We start from the raw sequence: 17498 nt of genomic DNA on the forward strand, positions 1-17498 counted from the left end.
ACTTTGTGCACACATCTAGTTAGTTTTCTGTATACATTGTGTAAAAGGAAGGAAAGTAAGAGACTAAGCAACATGGATGGTGTAGCAGGCAGAGAACTAGACACATAGTTGGAAAATGGTAGTTTGTGGCCATCTCACTGTCAGGGTAGCTGGTATAAAGCAGGGTGATAAGATAGAATGTCCGAGTATGGATTCAGCTCATGGGTTGAGCATCAGTTGCAGATGTATGCAACCAGTAGGTCACATAATTAGGTTTGCCATCAAAAGTATGTGGCTGGGTAATCATGTACATTTTCAAACATGTTCACTAGTCTATATGATGCATCTACCCCAATCAAATGAAATCTAGTTGGCAATGAGATTTAGATATACTAACCTAAACGTTACTTAATGGATGGAGACACTGCATTGTTTTACAGTAGCAATACTGCAATTATGCATTATGAAAGGAATGAATTGAACGACTCTTTTAAAAAATATAAATTTAACACATACCTGTCTTTGCCAGACAGGATATAGTTGGCTTAATAAAAGTGTCATCCCATTTACTTCTGGCTTGAAATTATTTGAAGATAAAAAAGTCTGGACCAGCACTTGCCCACAGGCCTTTGGCACTTAAGAGTGGAGGAGATGATTACTGCAGTGAACAGAGGGAAAAGGGGGGGCCTGAGGGCAACAGAGGAATGCTGGGTGAGCTGTGCTTTCATTGAACAGCGCAACTTAAAACCTACAGAATTGCACAGCAAATTGCTATACGACACTGCTTATTTTACGCCTTGATAATTAGTGATTAGGGTAGGCCATTAGAGAATCTCAGCGACCCGTCTAATTTGTTGAGGGCTGCTTAGTTACACACTTGATTTCCCTCGGATCAAAAATAATTCAACCAGTTTTCACTATCGCAGTTGTAGAGCATTTGCGTTCATTTGAGAACATCCTCCACTTTCCAAGCTTCTTTACCTACGTGAACAGCCGCTCCCAGACCACTGAAACACATGCTTTATTGCATCTAAGAACACAATGGTATAATGTGAACCCGTGTTTTGACTATAATGGTGACCAGTGTTTACATTATATCTTGTTTACATTTCATTAATTACACATATGAAAAAAAGATTTGGACACATTTCTCTAAGTTCTAGGTAAATAAGTATTAGGGATTGACATACATGGTGTTATGTAGTCTTAACTCTGCAGGTGCTAGGACGTATCTACTTATAAAACATATAACATTATTGAGGCGTTCATATAGTGCTATTGTGCCGTATCTGAGCTCTGTGAGGCACAGTAAACACTCAGAAGTACTGAAATAAGGCAGGGTGAAGGCATGCAGTCATATTGGAGCATATGAAAATATGCATATTATGTGTTTATATGTGAATGTATTTTTAGGTTTATATAAGTGTGGATATGCAAAAGAAAATCATATAGGTTTTGATACCTGTGTGATGAAGTGAATGGTTGGAGAATGCATTTTTCATCCCTGAAGTCAGGATGTTCTTTGCAATTGCATATAATCCTGTTATGGATGATTATAAGCACTACCTGCATTATGGAACAGGAGAAGGGTTACAGGCCAAGTCCTGTTAGGAAAGATTTTCTTTTTGCAACTTTCTCTTCATAGATTTCTATGGGACACCCTTTCTTTTTGCTTGCTTTGCACCCTGACCTGACTTTTTGGAGGTCAGCAAAGCCTTCTACCTTGCTTTCTTTGCCTGTTTTGCGCATTCTTATGGGGAAAGTGACGAGTCCCTAAGACTGTCAGTGCTGACAGACTGTCTCTCTTTGTGAATTCTTGTATTGTTACGGTTGCACACATCACCTTACAGTAGGATACTTTGTATGCGTACAACTTTTCATATAATGGCTATTTGGTGAATTTTACAATGTCCCTAAAACAAGCTGATGGCAGCTGTGATAATTTGACCATTTTTATGACGTTTTACTCATGCACTTTTGCATTTACCACGAATGGCTACAAAAGGAGGCTAGCAGCCTAAAATGGCTGTGCCTCAAGGTTTTTTACTTGTTTATTTGCCATATATTTTTTTTTGCCCATGTTGTTCTTTAGCCTTCTTTCTGCCTTCTCAGTTCAGGAAATGCCTAATATAGAAATCTCTTTCCTGGGGAAAGCTGTGGCTTTCCAGGCTAAGGGGTGGTTACTGTGTGTGGCCATAGGAAGGGGAAGGCACTGCCTAGTCCCAATCCACATCCCTGGTGTCTGAATGTCTGTTTCTGGACAGATGTTGTGGCCAGTGGCTATCCATAATTGGAAAGACACTGCCGGTTTGAATGGTGTAGATCCTTACGGTTGGTGGCCAGGTCTTGCGTCCACCCAAAATCTTGGACTAACTGAGGCATTTGCATCCATTTTACAGATCATTGTTGGAGGCAAGACCTCTACGAAGAAGAGTATGTCACTGATGATCCAAGGACAACCCCTGCAGCTGACCTGTATCGACTCCAGTCCTGCTCCTCTGTCCTGATCTCAAGAAGTTCTTTGTTGGTGCTTCGACTCTGGGACCGATGGGCACAACAAGTCTCGACCCCTGCTCGGGGATCTGTGCCTTCTGAGCCGTTGGTAGTGTCCATGAACCAACAGGTGAAACTGACCAGTTCTCTCCTGGGCCACCTTGCTGCAGCCGTCGTCGTTCCAAGCAGAGCTTTGGAACCTTGCAAATCTACAGCTTGTGCCGTTTGTCGTCTGTTCCTGCATTTTCAGCCATCTGACTCGAAGGGAAGCTGTGCTGGGCCTGCTCCTGTGCTTGCCGCTGAACAATTGCCTTTTGCCGCCTGACAGTGGTGACCTTTGTAAAAATTTTTTGTCTTCATGTCCCTGAGGTGTCCCGTGGCCATCCACACTGCAGATGTCTTCACCTTTCTTCGTTTGGGTGTTCTACTGGAAGCCGATCCTAAGTAGTGCAACCTACCGAAATGAAATCCCACAACCAAAAGTAACTTCTGGAGTCAAGATGCCTAGACGACCCTCGTGAAATGAACCAAGACAGAAAGACAAGCATGCAACAGATTCTGGAACCTCCACAGGTAGCCTCTGGAGTACACGCATCCTCTGATTGGGTTTCAAGGGCATAAAGTCCTGACCCTAACTCACCTTTACCTGACCTTTGGTGGTGGAACCTGGGCCAAGGATCCCTCCCTAGGCCTACACTAGTGTGTTGGGATTGGGTTGAGTATTTACCTGAACTTTAGCACATGTTTTAAAATTCTTATTAATCATAACAACTGATACCACAAATCTCTATATAAACCTACGTGAAAAGTATCTACTTTGGAACTGGTGACTTTTGGGCACAAGGCCTCAAACCATTTTAGGGTTGGACTATCTAAGGTCTAGGGAAGCTGTTTTGTGATTGTTCTGAAGAGTTATTTCTGTTTCTATGCACCAGAGTACTTACCTGTGTTATACTGGTCGTTGAATCAAATGCTATCCCTCTATTTCCTAAGAGTAAATGTATATATCTGTTTTATACAGGTTTTGTGTGGAAATATTTGACTAGAACATTTCTTGCTTAGTGTGTAAACCAAAGGCCTAATAAATAATTGTATTTTTGTACTTGCCTGTCTGACTAGAATTACTGGTGTTGCTCTGTATGGACTTATTGGGTCCCTAGACCTCTTTCACACCCTTCCAAAGACTAATATGGGCCTTGTTGCAAGTTTGGCAGTGTGGCCACAAATGGCAGTAATGCAGTGGTTTCCACTGCATTACTGCTGCATTACCGCACCACCAAAGTATTGGCTTGAAGGTAAGGTGGAGGAAAAGCCTCCTGCAGAATACTGCAGGTCATTACTACGTCTTACTGCCAAAAAACAGCTAAATCGGCAAAATTACTGCCAGTGTAATTCCTCCGATATACCCATGGTGTCCTCTGGACTACAGTTAATGGGGGCTAACACTGTCTCCACCACTTGTAGTCTGTAATTCCACCAGGCAAGGTGGCCGTAACAGTAAATCCATTTGGTGGTATTTCAGCAGATACCAGTGAAAATACCACCAAACTTGTAATGAGGCCCAAGTCCTGTCACTCTGCTACCTTATCTTTATTTTTTTATGCTGACCTCTGTGTCTTCACTGTTCACCTAGCAGATTGGGCTCCCAAAATCCTTCCCCCAGGGCTGATTTTGTAAGTCTATTTTAACAAGTCCACCTCAATATGCTTTGACACCTGCGGTAGTCCCCCTAGCGCCAGCCCATTGTGGATCTTGCTAGAAGTGTGTCACATGGGCCTCTACGTGTTATAAAGGGTCATTCCGAGTTGGGCGGTAGGGGTTTACGGGCACCGGTAAGGATGCCGGTGCCAGTAAACCCTTACCGCCCTATTCCGAGGTCCCTTAGCGGGTCCCAGCAGGAGCGGGTGGTCTGACCACCCGTTCTCTGCGGTTCCCGTTAAGGGACCTTGGAGCCAATAACGGGCCCGCAATTTGCGGGCACGTTATTAGCGCCTTCCCCATTCCCATTGAGCCCTATGGGGGCTCAAATGGGAATGGGGAATGGTTTACTGAATGGGGATTTACCGGGTCCTCCAGGGTCGGAATGACCGGGTAAGCCCCCATTCAGTCAGACCGGACCCGGAATGACCCCCAGAGTGTCTACAGTTGTCCTATAGGGCAGAAAGGAACTCTGTAGAAATTGCATGGTGTACAGTCACCTAACCCTGTATGGAGGAGAAACCCAAACTAAAATGAGAATCCTTCTAGCTCTAAGGTTCTATGCATATGTACAAGGTTGTATTCTCCATCCTATCAGATTATATTTATATATTTTCTTTGTCTTCTCTGGTTCACGTCTTTTTTTTGCAGGGACCTTACTTGTCAATTTAAATTTTTGATTAGTCACCATTCCATTTCCTCATCTTAGACTTTTTGGCAATCCTCACCTGTGTATTTGTATTTAACAAGCCTATGTGGGAGACCTGTATCATTTGTGTTCCAGCTATCAGCACAGATAAGATATAGGGCTGCCATAGATCAGGGCTCTGCAACCTTTAGATCACCAGATGGACGTGCAGCTTGTTTCTCCCTTCCACTTTAGGGCTATTTAGCTGTTACAGTGAAGGCTCATGGCAATTGGAAAGGGGAGGCATTAGGAGTGTAGTTTTCCTACTCAGGCTTACTCTGAGAGGATTGTGTAATATCTTTTTCTCTTCTTTTTTCAGATAAATGTATCCAATATGGACTATTCCTTGGCTTGGCTCATCCCCTGCCTCTGGGCCCTGATGCTCCTTCCACGCGGGTCACATGGTTTCTTCCCCAACTTTTGGTCCAAAGCCATGTCATTTTCCTGGACCTCCAGCACTCATCAGGACATCACAGAGGCGGCCATCTTGAATGTCACCCTGGAACTCTTTATGGGAATGCGCGACCAGAGGGGCAGGGCCATGAAGGCGTTAGACTTTAAGGTGAGTGGGAGAAAATCACTTTATGGATGGGTGGCTTTAAGCGGTGTATGTAGAGAGTGGCTTTAAGGGCGTGATGAGCTTTCCACAAACTGTGGGAGGCAGCCTTTGGTGGGAGGGTCCAGAGAACCAACATTAGAGCAGGGATTGAATAGTATGTGTGGAATATTGTTTCCGGAGAGCCAAGGAGACTGAGTGCAGACATCCTTCGGAAGAATGAGGAGGAAGAGAGGGTCTGTGCAGATCACCTTAGGGGACACAATTGTGTCGAGAGCAGCTTCAGGGGGTAATTCCTTCTGTTATTTCAGCGCTCTGAGACCTATGGGTGTGTAGCGCTATATAAGAAATACATTATTATTATTATTATTATTATTAAGTCCAGGGTCTGGATGGCTCAAGGAGGGAGCAAATAGGCCGTTTTCAGGGGGGATTTTCGGGGGCAGTGTGTGAATATCAATGCGACTTATGGGGGGTGTATGTTGAGACGAGCTTTTGGGGGGTGCAGGGAGAGGATATTGAGACTGGAATTTGGGGGACGTGCTTCTGAGTGAGGCTTCAAGTGGCATGTGTAGTGACTATCTACATTGAGGGAGTTAATCGTGACCTATCGTAGAGGTATGTTCAATGAGTGTACGGAGAACCGCACCAGGGAGGTTTGTGAAAGGAAGTGCATTCTTTGAAGGAGCCTGCACCATCTTTTTGTCCTCAGTTTAGTTCCACACTACTCTTTGGAAGAAGGGGGAATTGCATCCACATCCATGTACTTCCCTTCAGTCTGTGCTTCAGGTATTTATAGGTATTTGTGCTAATGGTGGGCCAAACCACCAGGTGAATGTCTCCCGCCAGATTTAAGAACACTAGCAGGCTAAGCATTCCCCTTCCACTGTTGCTGGGACCCAGATCATTCAAAGAGTACTCCTTTCAAGACCACATCAAAGACTTGCCAACTTTATACCAGCACCTACTTGCTTAACACAATTCGGAATTGGTCAGACGGTAGACTACCTGCAGTGTTTCAGGAAATTGACTGCACCCTAAATCCAAGCAAAGGTTTCTGGTTTTGCACCAACTAATGGAGTCTTGTTTCTATGTGAGTGAACTCCAGGAGGGCCAAATGCAGTTTCAAAAAATGCCCCGTGAACATCATTGCAAATCAACTATAAGCATCTAGTACAATTTGTATGTGCTCTCCCCTCTTGCTTCTCCACTCTTTTTGACTGCTTACTCTCCGTTCTCTCCTCCTCTCCATTTTCCTATCTCCCCCCCTCCTCCCCTTACTTTCTTCTATGCACTTACTCTATCAGAATTGTCCCTGGACCTAGTATGATAGCAACCTCGTCTGTCGCTCCCCCACTCCCTCCAGCACTATCTGAAACGTTGTCAGGCGTAGTACGATAGTCGCTCGTTTTGTTCCTCCCCTCCCTTTCTGCAACCCTCTCCCTCACCTTTTATTTTTCTCCGGCTCTACCAGAAATGTCATCAGGCCTAGTACGGTAGTCGCCTGTCTGTTTCCATTTCCTTCCCACTCTCCCCCTCCCTCCCTTATCTATGTCTTAGCTCTTGCACTATCTGCACTAATGTCTTCAGGCCGAGTACGATAGTTGATTTCACATCCTTACTGTTCATGGCCTGTACGAATGTCATTGTATTTTCCCTTGTTTCCTCCCTTGCCTTGAAGCGCTTTGAAACACATTGTGTATAGGCGCTATTTAAATAAACTATCATATCATATCTTATCAATTAGTCACTTTGTTGACGGGTAACAATGGGTGTGGTCAAGTCTTCCTTTGTATGACCAGTAGCTGAGCAAAGTTTGGTAGGACACTGTGTTACATAGAAATATATAAGCTGAAAAGCAAACGGCTACTAGTACGCTTTGTAATGAAACTCTTCCTTTCTCGTGCTCTTCTAATCTCAAGTAAACAAAAAGCAGCCATTTTAGGTCTGCAAGCCTCAATGACAAGTCTCTTAATACTGGATCTGTGGCCATTCTTCTCGTATAAGTGCAGGTACAGCACAGACCTGTGATGTTTGCAGCCCTGTTTTCCAGGTGGCCTGATCCTGAATCTTAATATTTCGCAGGCTCCTTATTTACCAAATTTAGACATTCTGATACAAGCCCTAATTTTGCATGACCATTAAAGTTTTGTATTATTACAAGCTTACATCTTTAAAGCAAAAATGGATTCTTCAGTAAGGAATCCCTTATAGACTGGCATGCTTAGCATACATCCTAACAATAGGCAACTGTATCCAGGGTAATAAAGAAAGAAGTCTACACATACAAAATGTACAGCTATTTCAGTAGCCAATCAACTACATTAGGAAGGCCCAAACCTCAGCCAATGAGGGTTTTTGGAACCAAGTCCATTGGGTGAGAGGCGCAACCAACAGTCCGATTTATTTTAACACACACTTTGTAAGGGAGTCCCACAGAGTTATCTTTTTTTATACATAATTTATGTTTTTATTTCTTATTTTGCAGCAGGGGTTGGTCAGAGATCACAGAGCAGTCCGTTTTTCTCTCCTGGTTTTCTTGTCTAGGAACTTGCTCCATGCAGTGTTTAGAGCCATTGGAACTTCCTATGGTTTTTTGAACACGCCTCCTTTCAAGGACTTACAGAAATTTGGCAGAAGGCAAGTCGACAATGAAGATACTCATCAATGTTGTGTCTATTTTTCTCTAAAGCCACATATTATGAAGTCCTGTGATATCTCCTTTACTACTAGGCTTCTCTAGGAGAGGTGAAGAAGAGTTCTCTCTCTGCAATTTTCCATGGACGATATAACCTTTTCTGAGGGAAATGCATCTTTGTAGGGGCACCCTTTGAAGGTAAGAGTGGTGCCTGTTTCGTTGAGGAAAAAAGCTCCTAGACCTGTTAAACCACACCCTGTTACAGAGAGTTTCATTGTGGTGTGGTGCAGTGTCAGAAGTGAAATGCTTCTAAGTTGCCTGCTCTGTGACCCCAGTTAATTCTCATCTCTCAGTGTCTTGTGTCACAAAGTGCCCGGTTAGTCTGAGTTAGTGGATGGTGGGGCTGCAAAATGGGCACTTTGTCAAAGGATAAAAGTTGATACTCTGAGCAATTTTCCCATGTGGCTGGAAGCACTCAAATGCTGGGCTCCCCTAGCCTGGGTGCTGAATCTGCTCCCAAATACATTTAAATCAAGGCAGCATTAAGTGGCTACCACGCTGGGTAACAAAGAACCAACACAGAGGTAAGTTCAATGCGCGGCACCCCACAGTCAGTTTATTCATCAAGACAGTAACCGCCCAACACTTCACAGCACACCATTCCCCACACAAATATAGAACTGTGCGCATGGAACGAGAGCACTAAGCTACAACAAACTTTTCCCCCTTACCTAACATAAACAAAAGAAGATAACAGGAAAACATACAGCAAGCAAGGAGAGCCAGGAGAAAGAAAAGGAAGGAAGAGAAAAGAGAAGGAAAGCAACCCGGAAGGATCTCCAAACCACCACCAAACCACAATCAATCAAAAATGAACACACTCACTGACATACATAATCCTCCAACCTCCTGGGCGGTCTCCAGGCCCTGGTAGAAACCCGCAACTCACACTCCTCAAGAAAGCCAACACCAACTACATCCTTCGCCAGACCATCTGACCCATCTCCCCTTGATCGAGGGTATCACCCCTACTGTTGGATTCTGCTGTGCACCATTACACAACCTCTTCTTCCGACCCATTACCCATCCACCACACTCCAGACACATCCTGCAAAGAAATGTGCCCTTTATTCTACACAAAGCAATCACTCAATTTCATGTAGCCACCACCCACTCTGACCACCTCTCTGGGAGGAAGAAAAACAGGCAAACCTTTCTGCACAAAATGTGGACTCTTACCCCTTACAAAATCTCCCACTTGGACCATGTCACGCACCCTCCTTCACTGTAGCAACCTTCTGCTTCTCCCTCGCCGCAGCCACAACTTCTTCCAAATTCACCACACACTGCATACCACCACCCAACCATCTAGGTCTCAATCTCCCACTGGCCTTCCTGCCCCTCATGAGATTGAAAGACGAACGCCCAGTCAACCTGTTGGGATTCTCCCTTTGCGCAACAATGGCATCTGTCAACACACCCCGCCAATCCAACCCATTAGCCAATGCCACCTGAATAGCTCCCTTCACAAATCTGTTGGCGCGCTCCACCATCCCATTGGCCCTTGGGTTGCACAGCGCCGTTCTGTGGTGTTGAATCCCTCTCTGCCTCAGAAAATCCATTATCTCCTGTGAGACGAACTGTACACCCATTGTCGGTGACAATACTCTCTGGTGAACCCTCCTTGCCCAAGATGTCCTTAAGAAACTTAAGTGCTGAATGAGTAGTAACAGAATGCACCGGGGCAAACTCTATCCACCTGGAAGTATAGTCAAGCAAGACAAAAATGAACCTGTCGTCCTTACCCAACGCCTGAAAAGGTCCCATGATATCCAAGGCAAAATTGATCCAAACTTTGTCCGGTTCTTACTCACAGCAAATGGGACACAATCTCTGACCACTCTCTCCACATCACTGTCGATCATAGGCCACGAATAGCACTCCCTCAACCCCTTTTTTATCAAAGTGTTCCCCAGATGCCCCTCATAGGCTAAGGCCACCAAGTATGCTAGCTGGGGGCACCAACCTGTCCCCTCTTGTCACACCCCTTGCACTTTCATTGTGTCCCACCCCTGGAGTATCTCACAACTCCCTCCTGATTACCGAAGCAAAATGGTAGTTTACCCCTCCCACTTTGGTTGGCACAGGCTCCTCATTCTTACTAACGGGTAACCTTGAGGCAGCCAATGGGGGGAAGAGGGTTAGGGAGAGCTTGTGGATAGGGAAGGGGTGGTAAGGAACACCGGATTGAGGGTTAGGGTACTTGTAATGGATGATTATTGGGGGAATTAGGGAAGAGACAAACTCAACAAACACTGTGTGAGACCAGGCCAGTACGCCTCCAATCCTTCTTTTAAATATGCCCTTCTTATTTAGGGCCTCTTACACCTGGATTCATTCTCCTACACTGCAAATCACACCCCTTCTTGAATTAGGAATATGCCCCTCCTCCTATCACTCCTGTTCCACCATGAAACATACATATATTGCAAAGCAACAAACGTGAACATATAATCACAAGGGCTTAACGTGTAGCAATTTAGCCCAAGACAGTAACATGAGACTCAGCATGATATTTTAGCACCTAGACAAATGACATAACGCCTGTCATGACGGGATGAACTCCAGAACGTGTTTTCCATTAGAGTTACTCCCAAAGTTCATGTACTCCTTTCAGAAATCATAGTATGCAGCTTTAATGCAACAAAATGTTCAGCGGGCAAGCAGCGGTGAACAAGCGGAAGCGTAACATATACACATATTTCCCAATCAGCGTTCACCGTTGGGGTCCACTTGCGAACATGCTCCTCACTCACTCTCCCATTAACAGAGTTCCAACACCAACACACAAGGCACTTAACTGAGGCCTGGGGAGTTCGGCTGGCACCAGCCCAGGCTTTGATGAACAGGCATTGTAAAACAGGCGAACCTACACCTCTCAGGTGCAGGCTTCTCCACAGAGTCGGAAAGCGACCGTGAGGAAGGAATTATTCTACTAGATCTTGCCGTACACCTTCCTCCGTACTGCCGCCAAAACGCTGATTTCCTTCATTCCAGAGAAAAAACAATGCTCCGCCACACTCTCCTTCCATAGTGCAGAACAAGAAGGAACGCTCGACCCGTCGAACGCTTGTTCTGCGTCCAAAGAGAGAAGCACAACCGCGGTCTCCTTCAGAGATATATTTTCTATGCGATAGCAGGCCCTCCGGAAATTATCAAACGTTTACCACTGCTTAATGAACCCTGACTGATCTGGGTGGATTAACTTCAGGAAGATGGCCTCGACTATGTTTGCTAAGATTTTTGGGTACATATTTGCGTCTGTTTTCATAAGGGCGATGGGTCTTTAGGACCCACAAAGGGACGGGTCTTTAGCCAGTTTAAGGAAGAGGACCATCGTTGGGGTGATTTAACCAAGGTTGCCAAAAGAGTTATATAAGTGGGCCAATTTCGGGGCTGGTAGTGTTTGGAAAGTCTTATAAAATATGGCCGGTAAACTATCCGGGCCAGGGGACTTATGTAGCGGGAAGCTTCTGATCGCGACCTGCACCTCCTCAGGGGTAATGTCATCCTCGAGTAATTACCACTCCACTGGGGTTATCTTGTTGAGTGGGACTGATTGCAAGTATTGCCCCTGTAGGGAGTGATCGGGATGATCCGGCACATATAGAGAGGAATAGTAAGCCCTAAACTGCTCAGTGATCTCTGAAGTGGTGGTCGCTTTTGTCCCCTGAGGGTCTTTGATCTCCTGTTTGAGATGCCGCTTTTTGTTTGAGCTGTCACGCGAGTAGCCGGTCGGCCTTATTTCTCTTCACATAGTATTTCTGCCTCATGTACAGCAGCTCCTTCTCTGCCTTTTTCGTCTGTAGCAAGTCGAGTTTCCCCCTAATGTTCCTATCCGGCATGCACACTTGGATCCCTGAGTCAGTCTCCATCTTTAACATGACCTCCCGAAGTTTCTTCTCTAGCTCGGCCTCCAAGGCTCTTGTTTGCTTCCGCCTGAGTGCCCGCATCGCTATCAATTCCCTTCTAAAGGCCGCCTTAAAGGCGTCCCATACAGTACTATCCGTTACCTCAGGGGAAAGGTTAGATGCAATGTAATCCCTGATTTTGGCTTCCATCTCAGTGCGTAGCACCGCATGTCCGCCAGCATCTCCTGAGGGAACACCAAACTCCACAGACCATGCCTCTCGAGCGAGAGATCGATAATAATAGTGAGTAGGCCATAGTCTGAGTGATATGCTGCCAACGTCAACCTCTGCCCAGCAATGCCACTGATGACCATATATAGTCGATTTGGGAGAAGGATTTATGCACATGCTAGTAATAGGTAAATCCGTTATCTATCTCCCAGAACGATGTCCAAGTTTCTCTCAGGGCGAGATGGTCTATCTTAGCTTTGAGAGCTTGTGAGGGTGGGGGGTGGGGGGACTGACCGTAACAGGTGATGGTGCTTCTATCCCTCTGCGGATCCCACGCTAAATTGAGGTCTCCCATCAAAAGGATCCCCCATTCCAAATGTCTCTAAGTCATTAAGAGTTGCCCGTAGAAAACCATCTTGACCTGAATTTGGGGCGTAGATAACCGCTATTGTGAGCATGATCGTTGCAGTTTGGATTATGAGGAACAGATATCTCCCCCCATTGTCTACTCGCGTGTCCAGGACCCGGACCGACCGGCCCACTCGCAGTGCGATGAGAACCGCTGCCACCTTCCCCATGGCATTCGTCTGGAATATTTGGGGATAGTGTTTCAGCCTAATTGTGTGCCTACCCTGCTTCCGGATGTCTCTTGCAGGGCTACTATGACTGGCTGCGAATTTGGGAGAAAACGGTCAAGTTTATTCCGTTTGACAGGGGAGTTCCACCCCCGTACATTAAGCATTAGACACTTGAAGAAGGCGATTATAACATCTGAGAGCACTACACCAACTGCCCATTCCTTACATCCTGCCTGTTCCACTCCCCAAATTGAATGTGCACAGAACTCACCCACCTCTCCCTTGACCCCCCAATCCCCGCAATATAACCCCTTCCCCCCCAGCAGCCGCCACCCCAGCGCAAGCTAAAGTTCCAAGAGAACCTTCGGTTACACCATTCAGGATTACCTCGCCAACTATTCCAGGGCAAACCAGCGGAGTATCCTAAAACCCCTAACATGATTCGAAATGGGACCCGGAAGGCAGACCTCCACCTTCGAAAGCCCCTGCTAAGTAGTTTTCAGTAGCTCAGGCATCTGCAATTTTTCCATAGCATTCTAGGTCAAGTTGATGTGGTATGCGGCGTGCTGACAGGATGTTTGTCTTGTCGGTCTGCGCCCGGGCCCCGATTCCTTCTTCTTGGCTGCGCCACTTGCGACCACTCCCACAGTTTCGTCCCAGGGGGCGCACTCGCCCCCTCTAGGTGCCTTTGGCTGCGCGTCTTCGTCGCTGAGATGTAAGATGTGGGTCTTCACTGGTGTTGTGCTGGGCCTGTCTTTGCCTTCGGCCAACCTCCTCACAACAGATGGACTTTAGCTACTCCCTTCCATTCTGCATTTGGACTTTCAGTATTAGCTGCAGTACCAATTCTGTGGTTAGAAGACCATGTGCAGTCTATAAAGACTCTTCTGACTTGTGACCATGGGCCGCAGTCAGCAGTGATTTATCACAGTTGTTACTAACTCTACTCAGGCGTCATCCCAATAAACACTAGTGTCTTAATACTGAATACATATCTCCCACATCAGTGGGGACCACACATATGCCTTTGTTTTCTTGCAGTTCAGCATACTTTGCCATTCCTAGCTGAAGGCATTCTGATGCAGTAATGCACCTTCTTCCTTTTACTTTCCACAGGCTCCAGCTACTTGTTATTGAATCTTTCTTTGTAGTGGGTGGTTTCTACCCATAGTTCCTAAAGCCCCTCAAATGCTGCTCCACTCTCTATACAGCAAGGATTTCTCCACACAATGCTGCCTACATCAATTCCCTTTTTGATGGGGGCCTCACCCTACAGCAAAGCACCGTGTCCCTCACCTTATGTACCTCCTGCGGCGTTGAATGTGTGACAAGTTCAGCAAAGTGCCCACACTCCTCACCGGCCTTGCCCACTCCTTCTGGGCTTGCGTGCACATGTTTGCGACTCTCTCTGCCTTACTTTGTAGCAGCATTACTAATGTTCTGTGTTTCCTATGCTGCCTATTTTGTCGGCGGTACAGGACACGTGGCTTGAAGACCCAAAACACCAGCCCCCCGGCTTTCGCCTATGTGCCAGCTAGGAAACGGGTATCAATAATACTAAATTACTAAAGGTTTATCGTAAAGGTCATGCTCTCCGATGTGTGTTGTGTATCTTGTCTCCTTTCAGCATCCTGGATCACATCTTGCACCGAGTCAGTGGTGGGGGGGGGGAAGCAGATGATTTGTTGACCCAAGGGGGCTGCAGTTGTGTTACATTTATCTGAGTTTACGTGCTATTGAGAGTACTGATGTTTGTCCTATGCAGGTTGGTTCAGTTTGCTGACTGCCATACACTTGTTTTAGAGCAACTTGGCATACAAGGCTGAAGCCTGCAAGGAAGCATTACTTTGCAATGGAATTCCATCTTGTCTGACTGCCGAAGCCTGGCCCAATTTGGAATTGATATGTCCTGCAGACTACTGTTTCCTGATGTGTTTACAGGAGATCCTGCTGAACTGTTGCTGCTGCCGTTGGACTCTGCTCTTTTAAGAAGCAGTGACAATGTCTTTCATCCTTTAATGAGCTGTATAGACCCCACATGATGGGTAACGTCCTGGGCTAAAGAGGCAGGAGCCTTGAGCCCAGGAAGATTGCCGCTTTTTCCATCTCCTCAGAAGGAGTATGGTAGACGGCATACCACTTCAATTTACTGTTGGTTGTGGAAGCACCCACTGCTGTGGAACCTCCTGCAGGAAGCCACTGTGATGATCCTGGTTCATTCTTGTAGAGCTGCATTGTCAGGTTGCCCTTATAGGGTGTGGTGCAGAGCTACAGCGTCAAGGTCTAGTGGATTTAAAATGACAGCATAACAGACTTTCGGACCTGGTGGTGAGCGGAACACAGAAGGTGGTGGCAGCCCTTTCCTGATTGACATGGGGGTGTGGGGTGCTGAGAGGGCTTGCCATTAAAGGTACTGAATTGAGAGGTCCACGGTGGCGCGGCAGAGGAAACAATTGAAGAAGTCTATGGAATAGGGAGCTTCCTTACCGGCAACATTTCCTGTACTTTCTGTGGTGAGGCAGGGTGCTCTGGTCCTCTTCAGAGCAGGTGAAGGTACCCTCGACTGTGGGTGCCCCTGCCACAGCCACCTGTTAAGGAGCACAGGGACACTGTGATGTGTTGCTGTATGAGAGGCCTCACAGGAAGGAACAGTGATTCTATTTTATTTTTATTGTTTAAAGCCCAGACCTAACTCGAGAGCAGTAGAGTGCTGTACAGGGTGTGGGTAGCCAGCGTTTGGGCTGGCATTTTTTGAACAGCAGCAAAGTACTGTGAGTTGCAGTCTGTACAACCATTGGGAGTAGCCTTGTTCAAGTGTTGTTGAAAAATCCACTTTTTCAGAGATTTGCAAAATTGGAGAATTGATCGGCCACCAGTGGGCACAGAGATGCATTAGCACATCTGTATCACCCCCCCCCCCCCTTCAGCCAGGTACATTTGGGTGAGGAGCTACCCCAGGTAACCCCCAATGTGTGTGCAACTGACTATATGTTTTGATTTGTTTTCACATAGTACATCGGAACTCTGTTACCTGTATTATTTGAATTTAATTGTTTGCTTTCCTTTTGAAATCTACATGTGTAGCCAAATTAAAAAAGGCAACAGTAGCCAAATCCCAGTGGTTGGATCATTCCTTTTCCAGTGACACAAATGTGTCTATTGTTTTACTGGTTGTTTTTGGAGGTTTAAATAAATACTGCAAGAAATTATGGCAGCTTTAAATGTTTTGAGGACAGGACAACCCCCCCCCCCTATACAGTATGTGGCCCCCCTGGCACCGGCAGGTGCTAGAACGGTCCTGGAGACCCCAGGCTAAGCCCAGTAACATGCAGAGAAACTGCCGGCGGTACCGACGCTGCTCCAAATCCGCGACTGAGATACACACGGATAACAAGTGAGGCCGCTGGCCCGAGAAGGGCCCACCCCCACTCCTACTCCAGGGAGCAGCAACGAGGCGTCTGGCCGCCCAGCGGAGCAACCCGGCTGTGAGTGGTAACTTAGTGAGTGACCAGCAGTGGCCAGGACTGTCCCTCACGACCCGAGCCGCAGCCCTGCCCCACACCCGACCAGAGCCACTGGCCTGACACAGGCCGGTGCGACCACTTATTCCAGATGACAACAGAGTGCTTGACACCCCAGGAGGACCCCGCCTACCATCCCAACTGGTCCGCTGGCCGAAAAGAACACAAGTGAGCCGCCCAAGGCTGTGGCCCTTGAAGTGAATGGCATCCCAGATCAGCAGTGGTGCCTGCCCCCCATCATATGAACAGAGATTCCAGTTCTGCAGAAAGGACAGACTGACCACAGTAGGTGAGGGAGAGTGCAGGAGTGGACGGACTCCTGTGCAGTGTGAGGGGTGGCCCCATCACCCATAGCTTCAGCCTGATCTAACACACGTGGGAGGCATACCCACCCCAGAATCCAGCATACTGAGACCCCTCTGAGAAAGGCACCAGTAAACAGAGAGAGGCGCCTACCCCACATGGGCACAAGTCTACACACCATCCACTCACCAGGTAAGCCAGCGGGGGCCTCAGAGGGGGGAACCAAGGCGGATAGCAGCAGCCCGGGCCTGTGTGGCCTGCCCTTGAGGGGCTGTCACCCCGCTGCTTGCGCAAGCGATAGAATAACCTGGGGCCCGCCGACACTGTAGGCCTGGGCCTCGCATCGCTCCACCTAGAAAAACAATCGGCCCGGGTCGCCAGGGCAGGGCACTGAACCATTCCTTGATTCCTTTGTTAGGCCGTAAGTGGCGAAGGGCCCCCGACAAACTTCCTCAGCTACATCCACCAGAAGAACCAGACCCACAGAGCACCACAAGGTTGACACTCTGCCCCTGGAGCCTAGGCTTAGAAGTGCGACTAAGGGCACGGTGCCTGACCCTGCCCTGCCTCCCAAAGAGGTGGCCGCACGGACAGAGAGACCTTCACCGTCTGACCCTCCAGAGAAAAGCCCAACTGTGGGTAGAGTGCAATCGGTGACTAACAGCTGTGAGGGTGCCGAGCCAAACAAAAGAGCCCCCAAGTCCACAGCCATGAACTGGTCTGCCACACTTCAAAAATACAAATTTACCCCATCCCCCAAACCAGCAATAGAGAGGATGACCACGCCCGACACGACCATGGCGTATGATGTGCTATCTATGCAAAGAGACATGGCGGCTATTCTTGAGGAACTCGAGGGCTTCAGATCTGCATGTTGGATAGCCTCGATTAAAAAAGTGGAT

The 17498-nt window shown here is 47.1% G+C and overlaps 1 protein-coding gene across 4 annotated transcripts in view; it reads left to right on the plus strand.

The window, feature by feature from the left end:
• Positions 1-17498, plus strand: part of VWA7 (von Willebrand factor A domain containing 7) — a 255716-nt gene that overhangs the window by 122692 nt on the left and 115526 nt on the right. For all 4 annotated transcript variants that reach the window (XM_069635146.1, XM_069635145.1, XM_069635143.1 and 1 more), the window contains exon 2: positions 5178-5420. In XM_069635146.1, coding sequence (XP_069491247.1) covers positions 5193-5420 — 228 coding nt within the window. In that variant the 5' untranslated portion in view covers positions 5178-5192. The remainder of the gene's footprint in view (positions 1-5177; positions 5421-17498) is intronic.

This window comes from Ambystoma mexicanum, chromosome 13, assembly GCF_040938575.1.
Source record: "Ambystoma mexicanum isolate Mex_15411 chromosome 13, UKY_AmexF1_1, whole genome shotgun sequence".
NCBI classification, from domain to species: domain Eukaryota; kingdom Metazoa; phylum Chordata; class Amphibia; order Caudata; family Ambystomatidae; genus Ambystoma; species Ambystoma mexicanum.